This window comes from Mauremys reevesii, linkage group 4 (assembly GCF_016161935.1).
Source record: "Mauremys reevesii isolate NIE-2019 linkage group 4, ASM1616193v1, whole genome shotgun sequence".
Lineage (NCBI taxonomy): Eukaryota > Metazoa > Chordata > Testudines > Geoemydidae > Mauremys > Mauremys reevesii.
The window spans coordinates 72,193,001-72,217,807 of NC_052626.1; the positions used below are offsets into that span (position 1 = coordinate 72,193,001).

At 50.4% G+C, this 24,807-nt stretch overlaps 1 protein-coding gene across 3 annotated transcripts in view; it reads left to right on the plus strand.

The window, feature by feature from the left end:
- Positions 1–24,807, plus strand: part of LRP4 (LDL receptor related protein 4) — a 118,559-nt gene that overhangs the window by 74,177 nt on the left and 19,575 nt on the right. For 2 of the 3 annotated variants that reach the window (XM_039538386.1, XM_039538388.1), the window contains 21 exons: positions 4,989–5,105; positions 7,431–7,544; positions 8,014–8,130; positions 10,429–10,557; positions 11,076–11,195; positions 11,326–11,451; positions 13,435–13,560; positions 14,039–14,173; positions 14,366–14,491; positions 15,479–15,709; positions 15,952–16,108; positions 16,827–17,044; positions 17,438–17,614; positions 18,709–18,834; positions 19,610–19,818; positions 20,493–20,574; positions 21,224–21,329; positions 22,468–22,669; positions 23,002–23,191; positions 23,493–23,624; positions 24,382–24,522. In XM_039538386.1, the coding sequence (XP_039394320.1) occupies positions 4,989–5,105; positions 7,431–7,544; positions 8,014–8,130; positions 10,429–10,557; positions 11,076–11,195; positions 11,326–11,451; positions 13,435–13,560; positions 14,039–14,173; positions 14,366–14,491; positions 15,479–15,709; positions 15,952–16,108; positions 16,827–17,044; positions 17,438–17,614; positions 18,709–18,834; positions 19,610–19,818; positions 20,493–20,574; positions 21,224–21,329; positions 22,468–22,669; positions 23,002–23,191; positions 23,493–23,624; positions 24,382–24,522 (3,081 nt within the window). The remainder of the gene's footprint in view (positions 1–4,988; positions 5,106–7,430; positions 7,545–8,013; positions 8,131–10,428; positions 10,558–11,075; positions 11,196–11,325; positions 11,452–13,434; positions 13,561–14,038; positions 14,174–14,365; positions 14,492–15,478; positions 15,710–15,951; positions 16,109–16,826; positions 17,045–17,437; positions 17,615–18,708; positions 18,835–19,609; positions 19,819–20,492; positions 20,575–21,223; positions 21,330–22,467; positions 22,670–23,001; positions 23,192–23,492; positions 23,625–24,381; positions 24,523–24,807) is intronic. The other variant, XM_039538387.1, reaches the window with a different exon arrangement.

The window sequence follows — 24,807 nt, forward strand, 5'->3', positions numbered from 1 at the left end:
GGAGCATTCTGAGGGCTGTGGGACATGATTCAGCCTGTTCATCTTTCATGACTCTCCTCTCCTCCCTTCCCCCCCCCCCCCCCCCCCCGGGACCATAAAAACCAGCAGGAAGTAGTGGATACAACAGGCCTATGGTAGATCTAGCTCTGCTGAAATCTTGGATGACTTCCAGTGTGATTGTGCAATAGGGATAAGTACGGACGTGGTCAGGAGTTCAAAGGCCTTTTTGTGTTGCCTACTGCCAGTGACCAGAATTAGCCTGTGGAACTCATTACCACAAGGTACCAACTGAGGCTAAGGAGGATTCAAAAAAGGATTAGCCATATATGGTTAGTGAGAACATCCACAGTAACATTAGAGAGGATTACAAATATAGTACATAAAATTAATGCATAAAATTAGCTGATGAGAGGTAAAAGGGAGTGAGTTTGGGAATAAGTTTACACTCTGGGGATGCTAGAGGAGGGCTAGCTCAGTGGTTTGAGCATGGGCCTACTAACCCAGGGTTGTGAGTTAAATCCTTGAGGGGGCCACTTCGGGATCTGGGGCAAAATCAGTACTTGATCCTGCTAGTGAAGGCATGGGGCTGGACTCTTCAGGGTCCCTTCCAGTTCTATGAGATAGCAGATATATTGAGATATACCTACTGGCCGCTGTCAGGATAGGTAGGTCCACACCGCAAAAAAGGATGTTTTTAACTGGGATAGATAGCTAGTATTAGTGTTGGCTAATTCAGTGGAGATATGACAACTAAGTTTTTAGGCTTGAACTCAAGCTGCTAACCTGAGTGAAAAGTTGAGTTGCTATGTTTTTGCTGCTGTTTTAAATCCAGGTTAGCTTATGTGGGTTAGCTAACTTTATTTTTTTTCCTCTCCCCCTTCTCCCAGCCCAGGGTACTGGATTAGATGGACACTAGTGGTCTGGTCTGAGCTGGCAATTCCTATGTTCTGTGAAACTTCAGCCTTGGGTTTCTTTACAGGAGGCTCTTGAAGAGGTAGCTCTATCTGTGCCCTGGTGTTGTCTGGGCTCACAGACACACTTGCTGTGTGCTGGGGTGGGAATGGGGCCCTTCTTTGCATGTAGCAGTTTCTGTGTGTCATTTTATTTTTCCTAGCTCCTCAAGCTTATTTTTTATATTTAAGGAGAGTATGAAATTGGCTGAACTGCTCCCTGTAGGGGTGGAATTTCATTTTGCGCAGTTACTTCATGAAGAGAAGCAGGAGTTCAATGGGATGTTGGTATCCGCTCTGAACCAGTGCTAATGGCCTAAACCTCTGGGAGCCTGAAAAATTCTTCCCTGGAAAGTCAGTATGCAAATTCCCTTCCAGGCAGCTCCTGCACAGCCCTTTGGTGATTAGTCATGCTGGGACTGGGGAGAGCAGACAGTAATGCATATGTTGGTGGGGGGGAGGGGGCGGATGGTTTTAGCCTTGCAGTAGGGGAGGGTCACGGCCAGCATGCTGATGGGAGCTGTTTTTAATGAGGAAATGGTGACCACCTCTCTGAAGCACCAAGGTATTTATGAGCAAGGGACTGTAAAGAAATGGCATTTGGGGTCCTCTGGTCCCCAGTGGCATTGATAGTCCGTGTGGCTGTGTATGAATGGTCATTCAGACTCTGACTGAAGGGTTGGGAGGTTCTATTAAAGTAGCCTGAAAGGCAAAAAAAAACTGCTGCTGAGGCTAGGAAGGGTCTGGTCTGTGTGCAGTCTGCAGAGGCTACATTGATGGGAGAGAGGCAGAGCTGTGGGCTTGGCTTGTCTCTCAAGATCCTGCATTTCCTGGTTTTTTTTTTTGGGGGGGGAGTAAAGTTTGGGGAGGAGGGTGTCGCCCCCTCTTCCTGCCCCATGACAGGGAATTCCAGTCTCCATGTTCAGTCAGTACTGGGATTCTCTAGGAGGAGGTTGTTGGAGGTGTGCACCTGCCTTGAAGGAGAGCATGGTCAAAGGAAACAAACCAGCAGCTAGAAAACCTACTTTTATCTCTATGCATCACTATTGAGTCTCTGGTTGGTAAATGTAGAGACGTGTATGTGTGCCTTCCTCTGCATCCAGGCCTCAGACAGGTGGGAGGTTACGCCTACACAGGGAGGGGCAACCTGCGGCAGCAATACTCAGAGCCTGGGTCAGTAGACTCAGAATTGTGCCACAGCGCTAAAAATTGCTGTATTGACATTAGGGCTCTGAAGCCTTGGAAGGTGGTGGGCATTGGTGCCCGAGCTCCAGCCTGAGTCACAATATTTATACAGCTATTTTTAATGCCATAGCATGAGCCCTGTGAGCCCAAGTCTGTTGACTGGGCTCTGAGACTTGCTGTTCTGGGCTGTGGAGATGTATCTGAAAAGGCTAGGTGTGATTTGAACACAAGTCTTTGCAGAATCCTAGGCAGTAAAAATGGAAAAGGCCTTTTGGCTCCTCCAGTCTGTCTCTCGGGGGCCAGTGCAGGATTCTGTAGTGATTTGTGCAGTGCTGTTTTAAATGCTCTGTGTGGTGGGGCTTCTGCTCCTTCCCTGGGGAGAATATCCTACACCCTGAGATACCTCATTGTCAGGAAGTTTTCCTTCATATTTGGCCTACTTGTCCTCTCTTAATTTCAGCCCATTGCACCTACTTTTATCTCTATGCATCACTCTAAATAGGGGTGAATGAAATATCCATTGTGAATGTTCTTTTCAACAGATGTCTTGTTTGGAGTCCCCTAAACTTCTGTAAAGTTGTATTGTACGTACAGCCTTTGTTTAGTTACAAAGTATCTCTAAGACCAGTCAGTGGCTGTGGTGGGATTAGAGTTCAGGTCCTCTTAGCTTCCAGCCCTGTGCCAAGTCTGCCATCCCATGTGGCTTTTGCTATGATGGGAGGGGGAACTGCTCTTCTTTTCAGCTTCCTCCATGGAACCACGTTGTTGGGGGGGAGGGATAGCTCAGTGGTTTGAGCATTGGCCTGCTAAACCCAGGGTTGTGAGTTCAGTCCTTGAGGGGGCCACTTAAGGATCTGGGGCAAAAATTGGTCCTGCTAGTGAAGGCAGGGGGCTGGACTCAATGACCTTTCAAGGTCCCTTCCAGTTCTAGGAGATTGGTATATCTCCAATTATTATTATTTATTATATTATAGCTAGAGGGGCTAGCATTTCAGTAGATGGTGTTTAAGGGTGAAACCGTGTTGTAGTGATTTAGCTCATTTAAGACAGTAAAAGTGGGATGGAAAGTGGGAGTCCCGAGAGGTGGTCAAAAAGCACACTCAGCACTTAAATACCATGGTGCTAGCTGCCTTAGCTAGAGAAGGGTGACGAACAGGCTGGGATGCAGAGGGCTATGCACTGAGGAATTGGGGTGGGCTGCAGAGGTGCCCTGCGTTAGGAGATGAACCCTGTCCCAGGATGCACCAAGCAGAGAAAAGACCTAGCAAAAGGCCCTGAAGTTGCACTTAGGAAGGGGGAACCACGTGTGTGTGTGTGTGTGTGTGTGTGAGGCAGAGCAGGCCCTAGGCCTCTTGCACCTTTGTGCTGTTATCTTGGGAGCTCTCTGGGACAGGCGCTTGGTTCCTTGCCATTTTCCACCTATAGGAGAGAGCCATGCATGCTTCTGGGCTTAGGTCCCTAATATTCCTGCTGAGAAGGGAAAATATTCAGTCCTACAGAGAGGCCTGTTAGAGTTAGTGGAACTGTGGGAGCCAGGGGTGCAGGCACTTGCTCTGTGGGTTCTGCAAAGCTGCAGGAGGTGCTCTCCCATGCTGAGTTTAATCCTGTTACAGTCCCAGGTGGGACTGATTAAGTAAAAGAGCCCCTGGGGTTCCTCCGTCTAATCTGCACTGGCTACACAGGATGTTGGCAGCAATTCTGAGCTGTGGGGGACTGGAGGGTGTTGCCATCCAGTATGTTCTCTCTAGCCCACAGGGGATCTGCCTCTTCCCTTGTCTATTGTGTTGCTGCTGTATTCACCCCCCACTCAGAGCCTTTGGCAGGTAAGGGAGGAGTTATGAGCCTAGCAGAGCAGGACTGGCCTGGCTGGTGACAGCTGGGAGATGCTATCAGCAGGCTGGGCTAGGATGAAAGGGTTTCAGAGACCCAGCCTCTCCCTGCTCTGCTCCTCTTTGTATCATTAAGGTAACATTGTTCTTTGGAGAAGACACCTGTCAGGAGCAGAGCCCTGTGTAAGCCTCATTCCCACAGCAGCTGGCAGCACTTGAAAGCATGAACCTCCCAGGGCTCAGAGTGTTCCTCTCATCTGTGAGGGAAGGGCAGGGCTGGGCTTATGCTCTACCTCAAATTCCAGCCTTGTGGATGCTCACAGGCCCCTTTAAAGCCACAGTCCAGCAGCCCCACTTTGTTGCCACTCTGTTGAACTCATAAAGGTGCCTCCCCTCCTCCCCCATCCTCCTATTCTTCCTACAGTGCCTGGATTCTGCCATATACTGTGCCTGAGGCAGGGAGTAGCATCTTCATCTGCTGCCTTAAACTCCTTTTTATGAGTCCTAGAAACATCATCTCATTGGGAGAGCACCCCTCATACACATGCTATAGCAGGCTGGGCATGTGCCTCAGAAACCCAACTGCTCGACAGCATCACTTCAGAGACACTTCCCGTGTAATAGACAAGGGAGGATAGGATGCACTGGGGGAGCACGCAGGGAGGGGAAGAATTTAGATATATTTTTATGTTGCTAACTCTCTTTTGAATGTCCGGAAGGACGTGAAACTACAGGGAGGGGACCAGGATGGGGAGAATTGCCTTGTGTAGGGGATGGGAAAGGGAGAAGAAGCTGAATGCGGTACTGTGGTTCGGCCCCTGTATTGGGAAGGTCAGTGCTCCTGTGGTGATGCAGCAGCACTCAGCCACAGGTTCCCAGAGTCTGTTCTCACTGATAACCTGAAACTCATCCTCATTACCGCTTGGGGATGTGTCCCTTGCTAGCGGGGGAGACGGAGAAAACAGTCATTATAGGAACGCTGCTGCAGGCACATAGTGAGTTGTCTCCTTTCTCCTGTGTCCAGTGCTGCCTACTTGCTCGCCCTTGGATTTCCACTGTGACAATGGGAAGTGTATCCGTCGCTCATGGGTCTGTGATGGAGACAATGACTGTGAAGATGATTCTGATGAACAGGACTGCCGTAAGTTAACCCTTCAAGGGGAAGATGACATGCTGCTGAAAGGATGGTTGCCATGTTGGCTTGCTAGGCCTCTCGGAAGCTGGCACCCAAACGGTTAACCAGGGTTAACTTTGTTGACACAGGAACATGGGAGTTTTTCCACTCAATCAGACCAATGGCCCACATAATTCCATATGCTTCAGTACCTGATGCTTCAGAGGAGGGTGACCCTCCCCCAGTGCACCTGGCCAGACAATTGTGTAGCTCTTTATCCTGGGGGAGGGGATGCTTCCCGGTCCCAGCTGGAGAACAGTTTACGCCCTGCAGCCTGCTAGTTAATGTCCCATGAAGCACTTCCCCCAGCTTCCCAGGGAGCTGAGCTGCTCCTGTGCTCCTTGTTCATGGAAATGCCTAACCCCTGCTAAATCCCACTAAACTGTTTGTCTGGCTGGTTTCCTGTGGCCTCAGGTTCCACTGTCTGACTCCGCTGCTGTGTGGGGCCATCCTGAGGGTCCTCTCCCTTCAAACAGCTTCACTGAGGAGAGTGTTGCTGGGATATTGGCCTGGCCAGAGGCCCAGTTACTCTGAGACATGGCAACCTGGCACCACATGAGAGAGCCCAGCCACTTCTACTGTACCACAATAGCTCTGGCAGCACCTAAGGCTGTTGTCATGCCAGTAAAGTTAACAGAATGTGAATGGAAATATACCTGATCTCTTGCAGCTCCACCCTTTTTCCTTCTGTGCTGGGGACAGGGGTTACTTGGGGATGTTTTTTTATAAGTAAAGTGATTTAAGTGCCCCTCCCTGCTCTGTGGTTGCCTCATTGCACCCATCTCAGTGACTGTCAGCATGTGCCAGAGAACCAGCTTTTCCTGCAGCACACATCAATGACAGCTCTCAGGAGCTGCACCTGACATTAGGGCTGGTGTCTGGCTGCTGTTAGATGCTGAGATGCATGCTGTCAGACTAGTGCTCTCAGCTCCTCAATGCACACTTCTCCCCAGGTACACTGAGCAATAGGGGAGGAGTGTGCAGGGTGATTCATGTGTATGTGCTCCTGAGCCTGCTCCCAGAGCACCTGACTTGATGCTTTCCCTGATGACCCCCTTCCACCTCCCAGACAACTGCAGCGCTTATCTCACGCCCACCTAGTGACATTTTGCCAGTCCTCAGAGTGCTCCCCATTGGGACTGTAGCTATTTAATGTGGGCTACACCCTGATCTCTTCTATAGACTGGAGGCGGGGGAGTCTAGAATTAGTGCTCTGTAGGTTTGAGGTTTTGTATGACAGTTTGGCTGTCCAGCTTTCCGGTATCTTTTCCATGCCTTTCTCAATCCATAGAGCTCATTAATCAGGGCCAGCTCACATGGACATTCCTCTAGACAGGGATTGGGATGCCCATAGATTTGGGGTGCAAGTGTTTGGTCATTTACGGCAATATTCTCCAGTTCCGTCCCCTACCCCACCTTGGGAGGTCAGAGCAGCAAGGCAGGGGTGGTGATTTTAATGAGAACTCTGAGACCAAATCTGGTGTCACTGAGAGGGACCCTTCCTCATGACTGTTACATGGCAGCAAATCTAGGGGAAACAGGAGACCCAACAAACCAATATTATGTGCAGGATCCAGCAGCAAACTCTTGCTCCTGTATGGGGATAACACATAAAAGGGACGTGTTGGTGAGAAGCCGCTTTATCCCCTGCAGATCACAGTCCTGTGGAATAGGGCAGACTTCTCTGGACCTGAAGCCAAGAGCTTGCTTGAGATTGTTTTTGCTGTGGGCTTTGGCATGTACTGTTGCTAACTTGTTCAGGTCTGAGCTGTGCTGACCTTTTACCCTCTGCTGAAATGCTGAGTTGGGTGTTGGAGGAGTATGGGCTATGGATAGGCCTTTTCCAGGGAGTAGGGAAGGGGAAGAAGAGAGATTTGGAACTATGGGAAGGAGGAGGACAAAGTTGACTACATGCATGAGCTCCCAGGAAGTGTGGGCTGGGTCAGTGAGGTGAACTGCCCAGTCTGCAGTACAGGAGATAGGGATCCAGTTCCTCTCAGTGAGGGAAGGCTCCCCCTGAAAAGCTGCTGATACTGCAGTCCGTTCCTCATTGTCCTGCAAGGAAATCTCTGGGAGGGGATCTGAAGAGATGACTTGGAATCCTGGGCTGGCTTTGGCTCTCTCTAACCTCCACCCCATGTTGTGCTGTGTGATGGGGGACGAGTTTTCCCTTCATGGTGGCACCCTCTTGGAGGGCATTGTTTCAAAGGGCCCATTTGTGCTGGGCTGAAGACTTGACTCTGTACGGTAAATCAGCTTGTCTTCAGCTCACTCTCGGCTGTGTTCTTGTAGCACCACGGGAATGCGAGGAGGATGAGTTCTCGTGTCAGAATGGATATTGCATCCGCAGCCTGTGGCACTGTGACGGTGACAACGACTGTGGTGACAACAGCGATGAGCAGTGTGGTGAGTGGCATGATCATGTGAATGCCATGAATGGGGTGCCTGCGCAGTTGGCCCAGGACAGCTGCTTACAAAGAGGCTTGCATCCACTCCCAGCCACTGGGTGCTAATCTCCTAAAGTATGGTAAGGCCACATAGTTGGATTGCCTGAGATGAGCAGCTGGGGACATGCTTACCAGGGTTACTGCTTGGGATCTAAGGCTGTGGGGCTTCTCTTCCAACCAGCAGCCCAGCCTGGTCTCATTTGTCCATGCTGGGACCTGTTGTTCCTTGACACAGAGCTCTGAATTCTTGAGGATTCCTTTCTAATCCAACAGCCAATGCTAAACAGAATGAGCACCGCTGGTGTGGCCAGGCACCAGAGGGCATGGGTGTCTTTGGGTGCCCTGGGGGATTCAGTGGGTGGCATAGGCGTGTTTGGGTGTCCTGGGAGACGGTGGGCTCTGATTGCATTGCTGTCTCTGGCCTGCAGACATGAGGAAATGTTCGGAGAAGGAATTCCGCTGCAGCGATGGCAGCTGCATAGCCGAGCACTGGTTCTGTGATGGCGATACAGACTGCAAGGATGGCTCGGATGAGGAGAACTGCCGTGAGTATCCTCCTTCCCTTGGAGCCTTGGGAGCTAGCTGCTTGCCCCTGCTACCAACCTGGGGCCTAGTGTGTCTTCTGTAATATATGTTGGAAATGAACTGGCCCTGTTTGTACTAGCAGCTTCGCTGTGTTCCATCCCTGGTGCTGGGGGCCATCATCAGCCCCATGGTGCAGACAAGTACTGTATGTCTGTCTCTCTCTCTGAGTGGTAACCTGGGCTGGCTGCTTCTCCCTTCTGTTCCCAGGCTGGTGCGACCTTGAGCCAGAGCCAGGGATCCTGTGCACCGCAGATGGGCCATATAATGAAGTGGGGAAGGAGAGGAAGGATCCCTCCCCCCCCCCCCTTTGATTCCTGCAGAGAATTCTAAAGGAGCCTCCCATGCCTGCACACTCTTTGGGGTCCCCCCCGACCTTCCATCTGTTTACTGGGATAATTTGTTGAAAAATTTGTCCAGTATTAGCTAAGTGTATAGAAGAGCTGGGAGCAGATCTCGGGAGTGTGGGGGGGCCAGAAGCAGCTGTCCCCATTCTACGGGCCTGTAGCAACAGGGGCAGGATCCTGTTACTCCCCCCACTCCCTTGCTCTTGAGTCTCTGAGCGGCAGTTAGTGTCTGTGGAAGTTGCAGAGCTCCCCTCCCCCACTCCACTCTCAAGGGCAGTTTGCAGAATTTGTTCTAGATAGGAGGAAACTTCAAAAGGCTCTGGGAGGGGGATCAGGGCCTCCAGCTCCTGAAGGGCGGGAGGGGGTATGCGGGGAAGGGGGAGGGGAGTTGTCTTTTATCTCTCCAGATAATGAGAGCTGGCAGGGAGCCAGAGCTGCAAAGATTTCTGAGCTGGGAAAGGACTCTGAGAAGAAGCCAACCTCCCTCCCTCCTTCCAGCTCCCCTGCCTGTCCTTTCCCTGCTGGCCATGGACAGGCCCCAAGGAAGGGAGAGGGAGACCTCCAACTTCCTGCTGCATGGCAGGATGGGGTAGAAATGGTGTCCCCTCCTCTCAGGCTTACTTTGTGTTTCTCAAAGCCTGGCTAGTCCCCTTTTCTACTTTCTAACTGTTTTGCAGATAAGCATTTTATTGGATAGTAGGGTCAGTCTCCTACCCTCTCCCCTTTTATCCTCCTCCCCCGGACTGCCAGCTGCCCTCTCTTCCCTGAACCCCACTGCCTGCCTGTTCAGCTCTCTAGAAGAGTACCTGGAGCCAGTCAGTTGGGCTCCTGTTCAGCATCTGGATATCAGACACTGGCATGAAATAAAGCTCTTACTGGGTGTCTGCCTTTGCCCCATGCTCCCAGCTGGAGGGGCAGTTCTGTATGAATTCCTAGCAGTGGCAGCTTTCAGTCCAGTCCTCATCCCAAAGCCTCTCCATGACTCCAGAGATCACCAAGTTATTAGTTGGGTTCTTCAGCCTCCGTGTGCTTAAATGTTGCATTTTCTTCTCTGGACAGTGTCCCACGGCTCCCTGCCTGGGGATAGAGGGGAATTCAGTCTCCATTGCACTGAACTCTCCAATAATTCCTTGGCGAGGGCACCTTCCTGTGCAGCACCTGGCTGTTCCAGAGCAGGGCAGTGGGCAAACTCTTGACTCTGAATGTGCCAGGTCCTGCACAGGGTCGGTCTGCTGGGAAGGATTTCAGTGATTTGGAGCAGTTTGTTTTGGCAGCATGTCAGGGGAAGCAATGCTTCAAAGGCCTGGTGAAAACCCAGGCACCTTGCTGCTCCACTGCTTACCTTCCCATCACATTTCTGAGTTCTTAAAGGAACAGTCCCTGCAGTCTGACCTACCTTGAACCTCAGTAAGGTGAGCACCACAAAGGCTGACTTTATTCTAAGAAGTATAGGGTTGAGTCAGGCTTGTTGCTTTGAGTCCACCCCTCACCCTACTCCCACCCCTTGAGGTATTATGTAAGCCTTTATAATAGGGCAGTATGATCTAGTGCTCTGACCACAGAATGAGGGAGTTAGCACTCCTAGGTTCTGTCCCTGGCTTTCCCTCTGTTGCTTCACCTCTCCATGCTTCAGTTCCCCACCTGTAATTCGGAGATAAGGGTGGATCTCTGGGTGGTGCTGAGTGGGTTGGTTCCATTGCATGCAGCTGTCAACAGCTTTCCAGTGAAGTGTTTGAGTCTGTGTCAGTGCTGTGGACATGCTGAAGACTGGAGGGAGGGAGCGAGCCACTTGTGCACATGCACTGCACCTGCTGCATTGTATGCTTGCCCGGCCCCTCTTATTCCCACCAACATATGCATAAAGTGGCTTGGTCCCTGCCCTCAGCCTTTCCTTTCCCTTGGTTTCCTTGTTAGCATCAGATGTTCCAGCCACAACCTGTAGCCTGGAGGAGTTCCAGTGTGCCTACGGACGCTGCATTCTGGACATCTACCATTGTGATGGCGATGATGACTGTGGGGACTGGTCTGATGAGTCCGACTGCTGTGAGTCAGCAGCAAGGGAGAGTAATCCCCTGGGTCCCCCCGGCAGCTGATCCAAATGGGAGGATTTGGCTGGAGTTGGGGAAGGTGTCCCTCCCCAGTGCCCTGGCTGGAATTGGTTGGGGAGGGACACTGCCTAGAAGGAAAGTTCCTATTGGTGGAGCCCAAGCTGGTTTTGTTGGCCTGGGTGGCAGGGTCATTGTCTAGCCAGGAGCCCTAGATACAAGGGCTGAAGCATTCCTGAATGGGTCAATTACATGAGAGTGACCCTACTTGGTCAGACCAATGGTCCATCTAGCTCAGTATCCTGTATCCAGCAGAGTCCAGTACCAGAGCTTCATGGGGAGTGTACGGAACAGGGCAGCTGAAGTGATCCACCCAAGTTCCCTTCCTTGCTTCTGGCAGTCAGAGATTTACGGTTGCCCTGAGCATGGGGTTCATGTTCGTACCAGTTGGACGTGAGGATGGCCTGGGGGGGAATTGAAATGCCTTGGTACTAACATGCTATGCCCTCTCTGCAGCATCTCACCAGCCGTGCCGCTCCGGGGAATTCATGTGCAACAGTGGCTTGTGTATCAATGCAGGCTGGCGGTGTGATGGCGACTTTGATTGTGATGACCAGTCAGATGAGAAGAACTGCAGTGAGTGTCTGGGATGCCAGGCAGAGGCCTGGGCTGTGGTGGTGATATGGAGTGGAAGGGAATTAGGGTATGAGGCTGGTGGGTTAGATTATAATTGCTCTGTATAGTTGTTTTTCCTTTGTTTCCTCAGCCACATCCATGTGCACAGCTGACCAATTCCGCTGTAAATCTGGGCGCTGTGTCCGTCTGTCATGGCGTTGTGATGGAGAGGACGACTGTTCTGACAACAGTGATGAGGAGAGCTGTGAGAACACAGGTAGGTCTTGGCGGGGGCAGCTGCATTGTTTGTTACAGCTAATGGATCTGAATTAGATATCATAGGTAGCTAAGTATTGATTCCTCCCCCTCCCCCTTTGCCCATCCTTCAGCAACAACTTCTGGTATGGAGACTGCACTTACTGCATTAGTCAATAACATCTCTGTAGATATTGACTGAAGTTCAAGTGTCCATGCTGACTGTTTTAGAGCTATCAGCTGTTGTAGGTACCTTTTGTGCAGGAGATGCTAATCCTGAAAATGCAATTGCACATGTAACCACAACTACAAGGAGTCTGATAACACCACTGGTCCTCACCCCAGTAATGAAGGTATCTAAACAAAAAGTCAAAGGAATGATGACCTCCAAGAAACCAAACCAAGCCTGCAGTACCCTTGAAATAAAATATCAGGGTTGGGATGAATTGATACATCCAACACAATAATAAAGCCAACTCTAAGGAGATTCTTCATTAAACAGACAATACCTACCATAAATATGGTGAAGGTCAGCTGATAACAGTTAACTGATGGGATCCAGTACACACACTCTGTAAAATGTCTGAGGATTTGTCTGGCCAGGAATGTTATCTAATGTTCAGTGACTTATAGTAAAGTTGACATTTAAGAGTCCAAAACTGGTGCTGAAATTTGGCTCAGTGGAGAATTAGTTTTACCAGCTATGAAAAAAACTTAAGACACAAGCACCTTCCAGACACGTAATTGCCAGTGCGACAAAGCTGATCAATTGGTGTTGCTTTAGTCTGTCTAGTCAGCTATTTGAAATCACAAAACCAGAAATAATATGGCATCTTTCTGTCAGTTATAATGAACAAGCTTCAGATGTCAAAATGGCTCATTTAAACTGGCTCCGCTCTGAAAAGCGACTCTGTAAATATATTGTTGGATTCCAGGTTTGTGTGTCTATCTGGATCTTGTATTGGTGCCCATCACCATAGTCTCTTGATTTTTTTTCTTCTCACACATCACTTGTAATAAAGGTTCTGGAGGCCAAATTATTTCATCAGTACATCTGTAGAGCCCCATTGCCTTTCATGGTTTTTCACAGGTGTTACCATAACCAATTATGCTGATGATTTACAAGAAGGAATTGGTTCCAGCTCCCTCCCTCTGAGCTGGGTTGGTTCTGCAAGGCTAACAGGAGTAAACAGCAGTCACAACATATTTTAGTAACTCGGATCATCAGATCTGACTCTGATGATTAAGATGATCCCATTTTATATAGTGATCTTTTACAGTAAAAATTAATTTCAGAAACAAATAAAAGGAGAAAGGAAGCTCCTGGATAAAACTGCACAGTGTCTCCCTGCCATCAGCAGAAACTGAAGTGTGTGGCTCACTTGTGAAATCCTCTTTCCACAGATGACTTTTCAAGGCTTTGTGTAAACCTTAGTCCAAATCCATCAAAGAGCTTTCCATCTAGAACAGGGTAAAATTCTGTTTTTGACAAACATAAGATTGCATTAGGATGACATCTCACATGATTAAAGTGGGAGGAAACGTGCAGGCTAGCTCCTCGGACACATGTTGAGAAGGGGCCCAGGGCGCTTGTGGAATCTGGCACCAACAGGAATTAAACCATGATTTTGCACTTAATCTGAGAGAAATAAAATCTATATATATAAAATATCTGGACTTCTTCATAGAGTAATACTTGGCACAGTCTGGAGGGGAATCTGAAGTCCTCTGAAGCAACACAAGGGAGGAGGCAGTAGTGGGGAGTGTAAAGTGAACCTAAGCTGCTTTCCCAGGAGCCACAGAAACATAAAACAATAGGTTCACTGTAAATCCAAAAGAGAAGACTGTAATGAATGTGATGGAGATGCAGTAACCTAGCACAGCCAAGCACTCCTCTTTTCTTCTTTCTGCCCTGGGACTTGCTGTCCTGTGCAGCAAACCTCTGCTGAGCTGTTCTTGTTTGAATCCTAGTTCTGGGTATGTGACTTCCCTTCTGCCCCCACAGGGAGTCCCCAGTGTGCCCCTGACCAGTTCCTTTGTGGGAACGGGCGCTGTATTGGCCAGAGGAAGCTGTGCAACGGTGTGAACGACTGTGGAGATGGCAGCGACGAGAGTCCCCACCAAAACTGCCGTAAGTCTCCCTATTCCCAGTGCCTCATGGTTGAGCTGGGTAAGGTGGGGGTCAACCCCCGTGATGTTATTGAGAGCCATGTGCCTAGGGAAAGCGACCCTAGTGATCTTAATAGGAGTTATGAGGAAGAGACCCCAGCAATGGTCGCTGGGGTGATTGATGTGTGCAGGCTTAGAGGAGGGAGTGGGGGGAGCAATAGGAAGATCAATCCTGTGCTGTCAAACAGCTGAATGTTTTTTCAGAGAGTGAATCCCAAAGGTTCCTGCTCCAACCGCCAATGCACAGATCTTGGGAGGAGTTGTTACCCTCTGTCTGAGTGGAATGTTGCTACCACCTAAGGGGATGCAGCCCTCTTCAGGACGTGTCTCCTCCCTTCAGGGTTAGCCTCTTCCACAAGCCTGCTGCTGTCTAACAGCTGAGCATAATAGCAGCTGCCTTGTCTCATCTCTGCCCTCTTTACATGTTGCTGCCCCTACAGGTCCACGGACAGGTGAGGAGAACTGCAATCTCAACAATGGGGGCTGTGCCCAGAAGTGCCATATGGTGCGAGGGATGGTGCAGTGCACCTGCCACACAGGTTACAGGCTGCTGGAGGACGGCCGATCATGTCAAGGTGAGCAGGCAGGGTCAGTCTTTCCATCTCTCCACACTGCAGCAATAAGGTACTCGCAGCTGAAGGTCTATGACAGGGGTGGAAGTTGGAACACGGACATAGAGACAGAGCAGCAGGGAGATGTGGACAGCTTCTTGTAGGGGTGAGATCTTGGTGAGCTAATTGAAACTTTGTTCCCTTGCCCTTTTGTAGATGTGAATGAATGTGCTGACGAGGGTTACTGCAGCCAGGGCTGCACCAACAGTGAGGGTGGCTTCCAGTGCTGGTGTGAGCAAGGCTATGAGCTTCGCCCGGACAAGCGCAGCTGTAAAGCTCTGGGTAAGAAGGAACTGTCTGCTCTAGTGTGTGGACATGCATGTGCACACTCTGGTAACTCAGTTCAGTAATACTTTGTTAACCTGGCTAGGTGGATAAGTCCTACCAATATGTAAGAGAGGTGGGGCTCTCAAGTCTGTGTCAGAGATGGTATGATCTGCCTAGGACAGAGATACACCCTCCGGGTTTACTGCCCAGTGGTTGGTAGCTGTGTAGTGCCACAACTCTCCCTCCGCTAGGGTCAAGCCCAGCTCCTCTCCTTCTGGCTCCCTTGTGTCCCAGACCCTGCAGCAGAAAGAATTTCCTTGTCATGCTGGTTGCACAGTTGCTCCTCTATGGGTTTGGACTGAGCTTTGTAACCAGAAATAGAAACAGACTCATGATCACTTATTCTGTATTGGCAAGACTCTGCTTTATGTTTGCATATTTCATTCTCTGAGTGTGGACACCGTGTGGTTTTAAAAGACACACATTGTTTTCACCTTAGCTTGGTTCCTTAGCTCCCCTAATGTAGCATAGCTCAGCAAGTGCAGTTGTACACCTACTTACAAGACAAAACCAAAAAAAGAAGCAAAAAAGGCAGCCCCTCTCTGCTCAGCTTGCTCTGGCTGTTTAGGACTGACTGTAACTGTTGTCTCACCTGTCATAGAATCATAGAATCAGACTGTAAGTTGTGTTGTAGAGGGGGAGGGCGGAATACACCATATGCTTGTGATGTTGGGTGCTTGTGTCTGGGGGAATGGCTGATGGGGCTGATGTGAGATGCTCAGGCAGGGGATGGGGTTAATCAGTTCTTGGTGAGCATTTTGCAAAGTGCTTCCAAGCTCTCCATCCCAGTGTCATTAGTGTGAACACTCACCTTGTCTCTTCTTCCCAGTCCTTTACACCCATCAGTTGGCTCTCTGGTACCAATGTAAGGAAGTGATGACATTAGGCTCAGGGGGTGACCACGTCAGGTTCCCCTCATGCTCTCTTCTGTATGTCCCTCAGGGCCAGAGCCAGTGCTGCTCTTTGCCAATCGGATTGACATCCGGCAGGTGCTGCCTCACCGCTCAGAGTACACCTTGCTCCTGAACAACCTGGAGAATGCCATTGCCCTTGATTTCCACCACAGCAAGGAGCTAGTGTTCTGGTCTGATGTCACACTGGACCGCATCATGAGGGCCAACCTCAATGGCAGCAACGTAGAGGAGGTGGTGTCCACGGGACTGGAGAGCCCAGGTGTGTGGCCAGCAATCAGGGCAAAGGCATGGGAAGCTGACCAGACCACACAATGTGGGAGTGGAGGAAGAGAGAGACAGCTGGGATGTGTCCCTTTTGGATGGGGATGGTGGAGGGTACTCTCCTCTTGGAGGTTTAGAGGCTGGGCCTCTAGAGGGATTGAAGGAGAAGAGGAATTGTTTCTAGCAGCATAATCTGCCCTCCTTGGTTTTGGTCTGTGATTAATTCTTCCCCTTGGCTAGGTGGACTTGCCATTGACTGGATCCATGACAAACTGTACTGGACAGACTCTGGGACGTCTCGGATTGAAGTGGCGAATCTGGATGGCACGCACAGAAAGGTGCTTCTGTGGGAGAACCTGGAGAAACCACGAGCAATTGCGCTCCACCCCATGGAGGGGTGAGTGGGGGCATGAGGCTCTACTAACTCCTGTATTAGGGGAACCCTCCAAATCAGTGCTTAATTTGTGCCTGGGCTGACCCCGACACCTGTACGCTTGGAAGTTCATAGCCCCGGCATCTCTGGGCTTGTTGTGTCAGTTATGAGAGTAAAAAGATTGCTTGAGCCCTGTAGGGTGACCAGATGTCCTGATTTTATAGGGACAGTCCTGATTTTTGGGTCTTTTTCTTATGTAGACTCCTATTCCTCCCCCCCCCCTCCTTTCCCCCCGGCCCGATTTTTCACACTTGTTGTCTGGTCACCCTAGAGCCCTGGCACCTCTTTCTTTACAAATTAAGTATTGTTCCAGATACATGGGACTGAGCAGTGAGGGCCCTATTCTTGATCTAGACTTCTCCTTATTTCCTGGCCCAGGGCCTCCTCTGTGCACACAGTATTGCCTTTGATCACAGGGTTAGGGAGCCTTACAAAGCAGGGGGCTTCGGGCCAGGATGCATCCAGGGAAATGCTTGCCTTTCCCTTGGGTCACTGCAAATTGAATCCAAAGAGTGTTGCATGGCAGGCTGGGGCTGCTCTCGCTTCCCCTGTGACTGAGACCCAGTCCCATGGCTTGAGGTTACAGAGCCAGCTTGTTCTCTCCCTTGCTGTGAAGTGATGCCTGGTGCCATTCTTAGGGCCTCAATTTCCTAGCCTTCAGGCCTCTCCTTCCCTCCTCTAGCACCATCTACTGGACAGATTGGGGCAACACACCTCGCATTGAATACTCCAGCATGGATGGCTCCAATCGACGCATCATTGCTGATACTCACCTCTTCTGGCCCAACGGGCTGACCATTGACTATGCTGGGCACCGGATGTACTGGGTGGACGCCAAGCACCATGTCATTGAGAGGGCTGACTTGGATGGGCGGAACAGGAAGGCTGTTATCAGCCAAGGTGAGAACTAGGCTTCAGCTGTGGGGAGAGCTATGCTGCGTCAGGAAAGATATAGCAGTACAGAGTGAGCTTTGGAGCAACCTGTATGAGGGCTGCTACATTTACTTTCCATTCCCCCAACTCCCCAAACACCATCATAGAGTGAGTCTGCCATACTTCTCCCATCCTTTGGGGACAGGCTCTGCCCCTCTCCTCCCAGCCCTTGAAGAGAAGCAAAGTTCTTTTTGGTGAACACTGGATTTGACTCTGCTGAGTCTGTCAGGGTCAGAGACCCCTCGGTGTGCAGGAACGCCCCAGAGGGACAGGCTCAGGGGCTTTCCTCTGCTTTTCTGCTAGTCTGGCTTTCCTGGGATCTGAATTAACCTGTATGTCTGTGCTGGACTCTTGCTGCAGGCCTCCCACACCCCTTTGCTATCACAGTGTTTGAGGATAGCCTGTACTGGACAGACTGGCACACCAAGAGCATCAATAGTGCCAACAAATTCACCGGCAAGAACCAGGAGATCATCCGCAACAAGCTCCACTTCCCCATGGACATCCACACACTGCACCCTCAGCGCCAGCCAGCAGGTAACTGCAGGGGGAAAGCCAACCAGCTGGGGACCTGTTACTGCCCAGCCTCTATATGGCAGGGAGAGTCCAGGCCTGGGACTCAGGGATACTGTTCTATCCACTACTCACTATCTTCCCCCATGAGGCCCATGCCTGACCCCAAGCTTACCTCTGCTACCAGAGTCCAGCACTAATTTCTCCATCCAGCAACTTTTGGTTTGATGTTATTTCAAGGCTCTTTCTCCAGTTGTTGGATGGGTGTACCACAGGCCCCCACCCCTCTCTGCTGGCACAGGGGGTCAGTTGCTTTTTGATCATGAATGTTTAGGGCAGTGATCCCCAAACTGTGGCGTGTGCCCCCCTAGGACAGTGTGGTGGAATGAGCAGTGGGGCCTGGGCCAGCCCCCACAGGGGGCAGGGAGGGAACGCCCCCCAGACCTCTCCCCCCAGCTCCCAGTTCCACTCTGGCACCACCCTGCTTCCCAGCTCCACTCTGGCCCCACCCCCAACCACGGGCTCCTGACGGCAGTTCCACTCCTGGCCACGGCGCAGCTCTGACTGCAACCCTGCTCCTGGCCCCAGCTGCAGCTCCGACTGCGGCCTTGTTCCTGGCCACAGCTCTGCTCCTGATTGTGGCCCCCGGCTCCCAGCCTCAACCGCACCCCTGTTCCCGGCCGTGACTTCAGCTGCAGCACTGGCCCTGCTCCCAACCATGGCTCCCAGCCCCAACTGCAGCTCCTGACCGGGGGGATGCGTACTAGGAAAGGGGAGAATGCAACCAAAAAAGTTTGGGGACCACTAGTTTAGGGCTTGTCTACAAACAAGTTATTCTGAAATAGTTACACAACTCTAAGTTCACTCCCTACCCTATTCCAGAATAACTTTCCTATGTAGACAAGCCGTTGGTACCCATGTTCCTGCGGGACTGGTCTACGTGAATGGGCAGGAGGTCCAAATAGCAACCCCAAAGTAGAACATTTCCCAGCTCTTGTGTGTGTGTGTGCCTGCGTGTCCCTCTCTGCCCTTCCCACCTGCCCTCACCCTTGCTATATCTCTTGCTCTCTTTACTGGTTGCCTTATGCGTGGTTGTTTTTTGTTTTTGGCTATTTGAGCAGGGAAAAACCGCTGTGGGGCCAACAATGGGGGCTGCACTCATCTGTGCTTGCCAAACAGCAAGGATTACACCTGTGCCTGCCCCACAGGCTTCCGCAAGACCAGCAGCCACACCTGTGCTCAGAGTAAGTGGGGTGGGATCGGAGCCTGCATGTCACAGTCCCAAATGCTCCCAGTCTCAGATGTGCTCACGCAGCCCCGCGTCCCATGTGTAGAAGTGGGTCAGAAATCTGAGTAAGCAGCAGCTGTGTCACTTCCAGGCATGGGGTGAGAGGGGTGCAGCAGAAAAAGCCTTTAGAGGAGGGTAGGGTAACTGTAGGAGGTCTACTGTAAGATCATGTCATCCTTTTGCACCCCTCTACTGAGCACCAGGTTGGTGCAAGATGCATGTTTGCTTTGCATATCCATTCTAGCCTGCTTACAGCTGAGGTAGTGCTTATGCCATAGTGTGTGTCCACAGCTGGATGGGTGTGTCACCTGGAAACTCCCATCTGAATTGCACCCTTTGGCCTTTGTGAACAATGAATAGCTTAATTCTAAGGACTGCAGGGGAGTTAGTCCTGATTTACAGTGTGCTCAATTACAGGAGAATTAGCCCCCTTGTTTCCTGGAATCACAGATGATGGCAAAGCTACCTGCTGTGGGTCAGATCTGTGTTTCATGTAGGTTCCAGATCTGATGGGCTTGTTCCATGTACTGTGATCTCTCCCACCCCCAGGAAACAGATTCCCATTACTATGTTCTCCCACCCCGTTCCCAGCAGTGAGGGCCTGGCCTGTGAATCAGTATTGAGTGGTGTGTATGCAGTGGAGCTCCGATGTAACAGGAGAATTGTCTGTGTTTGTCACTATGTTGTTGAACTTAGAGAAATTAAAAGAAGACCTTTCGACCTTTGATCAGGTCTTGACAAGTTCCTGCTTTTTGCCCGAAGGATGGACATCCGTCGGATCAGCTTCGACACAGAAGACCTGTCAGATGATGTCATTCCCCTGGCTGATGTGCGCAGTGCTGTGGCTCTGGACTGGGACTCAAAGGATGACTATGTCTACTGGACAGATGTCAGCACCGACTCTATTAGCAGAGCAAAATGGGACGGATCAGGCCAGGAGGTACAGTATTTTGTAGATGTGAGGTTACCAGGCCAAGCAGCTTCTGAGGATCTCAGCCTTCTGTGTTGTGAATCTGGCTTGAGGTTTCTGTATGAACCATTGGGGCTGTATCAGCCTTCTGGGGGTCTGCTGCCCTGGTCCTGTCCATACCCACATTAGTTTTGACTCGTGTTAATCACTGGTGATCCAAGGTGAGCTCTTAGACCCTTGTGTGTGCTGTGTGTGCCTTGTCTGGGACTCCCTGCAGTTAGGGCAAGAGAGAACATTGATTTGTAAATACCCAGCTCCGGCTTCGATTTTTCACAGGCAGAGTCTCAATAAAACACAAACGAACAAGGTTCTAAATCCCCTTTTCCCTGGCTCAGCAGGGACTGTGAGTTACTTTCTGGGTATCCCCTTTGGCTCATGCTCAGGCTGCCATTGTCAGAGCTCAAGAGTTTGGCAGTCGGGGAATGAAATAAAGGTAGAAAATGAGGTGTCCAACAGCCATTCTTTAACTTACATGTTTGAATTCTGAAGTCCTCAGCACTTTTTCTCACGTGGATCTTTCCTGCTTGGATTTTGCTAGCCTGAGTTGTTTGTGTTGCTGGCAGTGGACAGGCAGAGAGCCAGACTCAAGGACTCTTCTCAAGGGAGTTTCTTGTTTGGTGACCTTTGTTTTGGTTCTTGCTCAGGTTGTGGTGGATACCAGCTTGGAAAGCCCAGCTGGACTGGCTATCGATTGGGTCACCAACAAGCTATATTGGACTGATGCAGGTACTGGGGTCTTCTGCTCTCTACAGGGTGTAATCTTCTTCCCTGTTCATAAAAACTCAGTATAAGCTTGGCAGCCTGATCTGTTTCAATTTTGTCTTTCTCCGTTTGGCAAACATGGGTTCTCCTTCCCCATCTTTCTAATGAAGCGGGAACCAACTTGGCTTCCTGTGTTACTTCTACTGGGGCTCTAACCCCATTGCTGATGTCTGCAGGAATGTGTATGTCCGAGGACAACAGATGCTCGCTGCAAAGGGCTCTCACTTGAGTTTTCCAACCACGTACCTCAGGACAGAATGGTTAGAATCTGGAGGATATTTCTGCCAGAGAATTAGAGTTCTGAGGTATGTCAGGAAGGTATCCCCCTAGACATCCTCTGGGGCCTAGCCAGATGCCTGGGATGATCTGGTAGAGCACTTCCTACCAGCTGCACCAGGTTTCAGCAGTTGCTGGGTTTGGGAAGTTGAACGTGAGAGTTCTCTGCTGAGTAAATCTGTTCCACACTCACTTTAGGCCTCCCAGGTTAGGTGAGAGGATGGCAGGCAGGGAAACTGAATCACTGTATCAATGTTAGTTTCTTCTGTCTCCTGTGGTTCCAGAGGTCTTTGATCTTTCTCTCCTTCTCTCTCCCCTCCTCTCCTGATCTCTGTAGGAATAGACCGGATAGAGGTCTCCAACACAGATGGGACCATGAGGACTGTACTGATCTGGGAGAACCTAGATAGACCACGAGATATTGTGGTGGATCCTGTTGGAGGGTGAGAACTTCTTTCCTCTTGGGATTACATGGCAATAAATTCTGTGTCTCTCTGAATTGTTTGGGTTTGATTCATTGTGCCATTGCCCTTCTATTGGACACCTTGTGGCTTTAGAGAGACCCACACCTAGAAAGGCCTCCATAACAGGTCTACCAAAGTCTGAAAAGAAGTGCCTGACTTGTGGATGCTGATGGCATTGACAAGACAAGCAGCAGGGACTTCTAGAACAAGCTGTCAGAGTGATAGCTGTTATTTTGGGCCTCATCCCACTCTCACAGTATAAATCAGGAGTAACCCACTGAAGTCCATATAGTTACACTAGTGTAAAATAAGTTTGAGAAGAGAATGAGGGCTTTTATTTATTTATTTATTTAGTGTTTTCTTCATTCCATGTTGATGCTGAGTTCTTGTGAGGGCCCTGCTATCTGCTTGGCCATTAGGTTAATCTGAAGACAGAAGTGAATTACAGTGGCATATCACCAACTAAATTAGTGCAAACATTTTTGGTCCCAAGTGAGCTGCAGAATCAATGGGCCCAGGAATATCATATCCAGTGAGTGTGCCTCCAAGGTTTCATTCTCCCACAGAAAGAAAATCTCAAAATAGCATGTTTGTAGGAAGTGAATTGTAATAAAAGCTTCTGCCTTTGAGCCACAGGACCTTGCAGAGCCAAGCATCAGGCTAGGTTGGGTGGCTGGGCACAAGCCCAGCAGCTCTTGCTTCCAAGTGTTGGAAGGCTGGAATAAATCTGCACCGTTATCTTCTTTGGTGTTTACTGGGAGGCTGATGCAGAGCAGCTCTGCTTCCCTCTCGTGATTGCAGGGATTTGAAGACAGTTAAGAAATATCTTATGGCAACAATAAGCCAACTTGCTTCTGCATCCTCTTTCAGTCTTACTCTCTCTCTCCTCCTTGCCAGGTTCTTGGCAGAGGAGGGGCTATGAATTCTGGACCAGGACAATGTGTATAAAAAGGTGGCAGGGCTCTAGGGATGGAAGTACAGATCATGTTAGCCTGACACTGTTTCCCTCTGGCTGCTGAAGGCACCAAGACACTTGACTTCTCTGGCTAATGGTGAGCATCTGTGGGAGCAGGAGTAGGAGTGCAGGTGCTCACTTCCCTTTGGGCCCTGTGTTCAGGTTCATGTACTGGACTGATTGGGGAGTCAGCCCGAAGATTGAGCGTGCCGGTATGGATGCCTCCAGCCGCCTGGTGATCATCTCCTCCAATCTGACTTGGCCCAATGGGTTGGCCATTGACTACGAGTCTCAGCGCCTGTATTGGGCGGATGCTGGCATGAAGACCATTGAGTATGCTAACCTGGATGGCAGTGAGAGAAAGGTAAGAGGGAAGGGGAGGCTGGGATGCTGAGTGCCTATCCTAGATGGCAAAGTGCTGGCAGGAAAGAACGGCATGGGCCAAATGGAAGTAAAGTTCCCAAATCAAGACATTGTCAGCTACTTGTACAGAGAGGAAAGAGCCCCGTTTATGAGGGCAAAGTATGTGGGCAGCCACCTCTCCCACATCAACGTTTCCCATCTTGATGCTACCAGGCCATTTACATATCACCTTTGTTGTTCTCCAAGCCCCATCCATTCTAGGGGATGATTGGAGGCGTGGGTGGAAGCACCACCATGTGATTTCCTAAGGACATTTGTTTTGGGGGCTGACAGGTGCTGATTGGAAGCAATCTGCCCCACCCATTTGGACTTACTCTTTATGGTGAGCGGATCTACTGGACAGACTGGCAGGCCAAGAGCATCCAGAGTGCAGACAGGAGGACGGGGCAGGCTCGTGAAACACTGCAGGATAACTTGGAGAACCTCATGGACATCCATGTTTTCCACCGGCACAGACATACAGGTACAGAGTCAGCCTCACCCTCATGGGGAGCTCTGAACTCACCCAGGCTTTTGCTGCCCTGCACATCGTGTGTGTGTGTGTGTGTGTGTGTGTGTGTGTGTGTGTGTGTGTGTGTGTGTGTGTGTGTGTGTGTGTGTGAAAAATCCCTATTGGCCTCTTAAAGAGAGTGTGCTCCCATACCCCCAGCCTGCATTTCTATAGCTGTTGCCAACTTTGATAGTGACCGTCCCTCCACGAACCTAACACTGAGCTCTCAGGTGTGTGCCTGTGCCTCATGGTTTTCTCCTGTTCCCTCCTCCAGTACGCACAGCATGTGGAGTTAATAATGGTGGCTGCAGCCACCTGTGCCTCCTGGCTCCTCTCCCTAAAGGTTATAGCTGTACCTGCCCCACTGGTATCAACCTCCAAGCTGATGGCAAGACCTGCTCATCTGGTAAGTTTCCTCTGTAGGGTTCTCATTGCAGTTGGATCTCAGGCTCCACGTTCCACTCCTGGCCCCTTGGCACCAGTTACTGAAACCCACTCCTCAGGGGACTTGGGTGTGACTCCACCATCCTCGGCCCCTTGAGAAGCCCATATAGTGCTTGTGCCCTCAGGACTGGTGGTAAAAGTCTGTGGATTGGCTTAGGGTGCCCTGGGAGGGGTGTGGGGAGATTAAATTGTCCAAAAGGAAAACTTCACCAACGTGATGCCATATGGTTCATCTGTATGTCAGTCTCTCCCATAGATCTGTCTTGAGTTTGAAGTAGGCTCAGCCCCTTCCTGGAATGATGCTGTACTTTATAGTACGGCTGAGTAGAGCCTACTCCTCCCCTCACAGCCACCTTCCCTTTCAGTACCATGAAGAGTCTTGGCTTCAGGCCTTTGAAGCAATAACTCTGCCTGGGTCCCATCTTGTTCACCTCAATAGGAAAACTGGTTTCCATTCCCCCACAATTAACACTTCTATGAGGGCTTCCTCTTCCCACCCCACAGGTAACTAGAGAACTGTTCTGTGTTATTCAGTGGAGTGGGAGAGTCTTTCTGCTTGTGGTATTTCAGATCTAAGACCTTTCCTTCTCCCTAAAGGCTGAAGCTGTCTCTTGGGTGGCTCAAGGATATGATTCAGCAGACTGTGCCCCAGGGACAATTGGCTTGACCTTCTCCCTGCCCTTCACTGACACTGTTGGTCTATCCTCAACTTTCCGCAGGGATGACCAGCTTCCTGATCTTTGCCAGAAGGACGGACATCCGCATGGTCTCCTTGGATATCCCGTATTTTGCAGACGTCGTTGTCTCAGTCAATGTCACTATGAAAAACACCATTGCCATTGGGGTGGATCCCCAGGAAGGTCTGAACTGCCTTGTATATCTAACCACATTCAACACTGGTTATTGCAGGGCTGCCGTTCTCAATTGGCGGTCTCTCTCCGAGGGAAGGCACTGCCAGTGGTTCACTCAGTGTCATAAAGGTGGACAGATGTAGGCTTCTGTTTCTCTAGTGCATGCTGCATAGATTCCCTTCCTTCACCACTGTTGTGATTCTAAGACAGGCTCCAGCTGGCTGACATGCAGGGCTAAAACCCCAACTAGCTGGAATAAGCTGCCTGGTCCACTGAGACAGGCTCACATAGTCT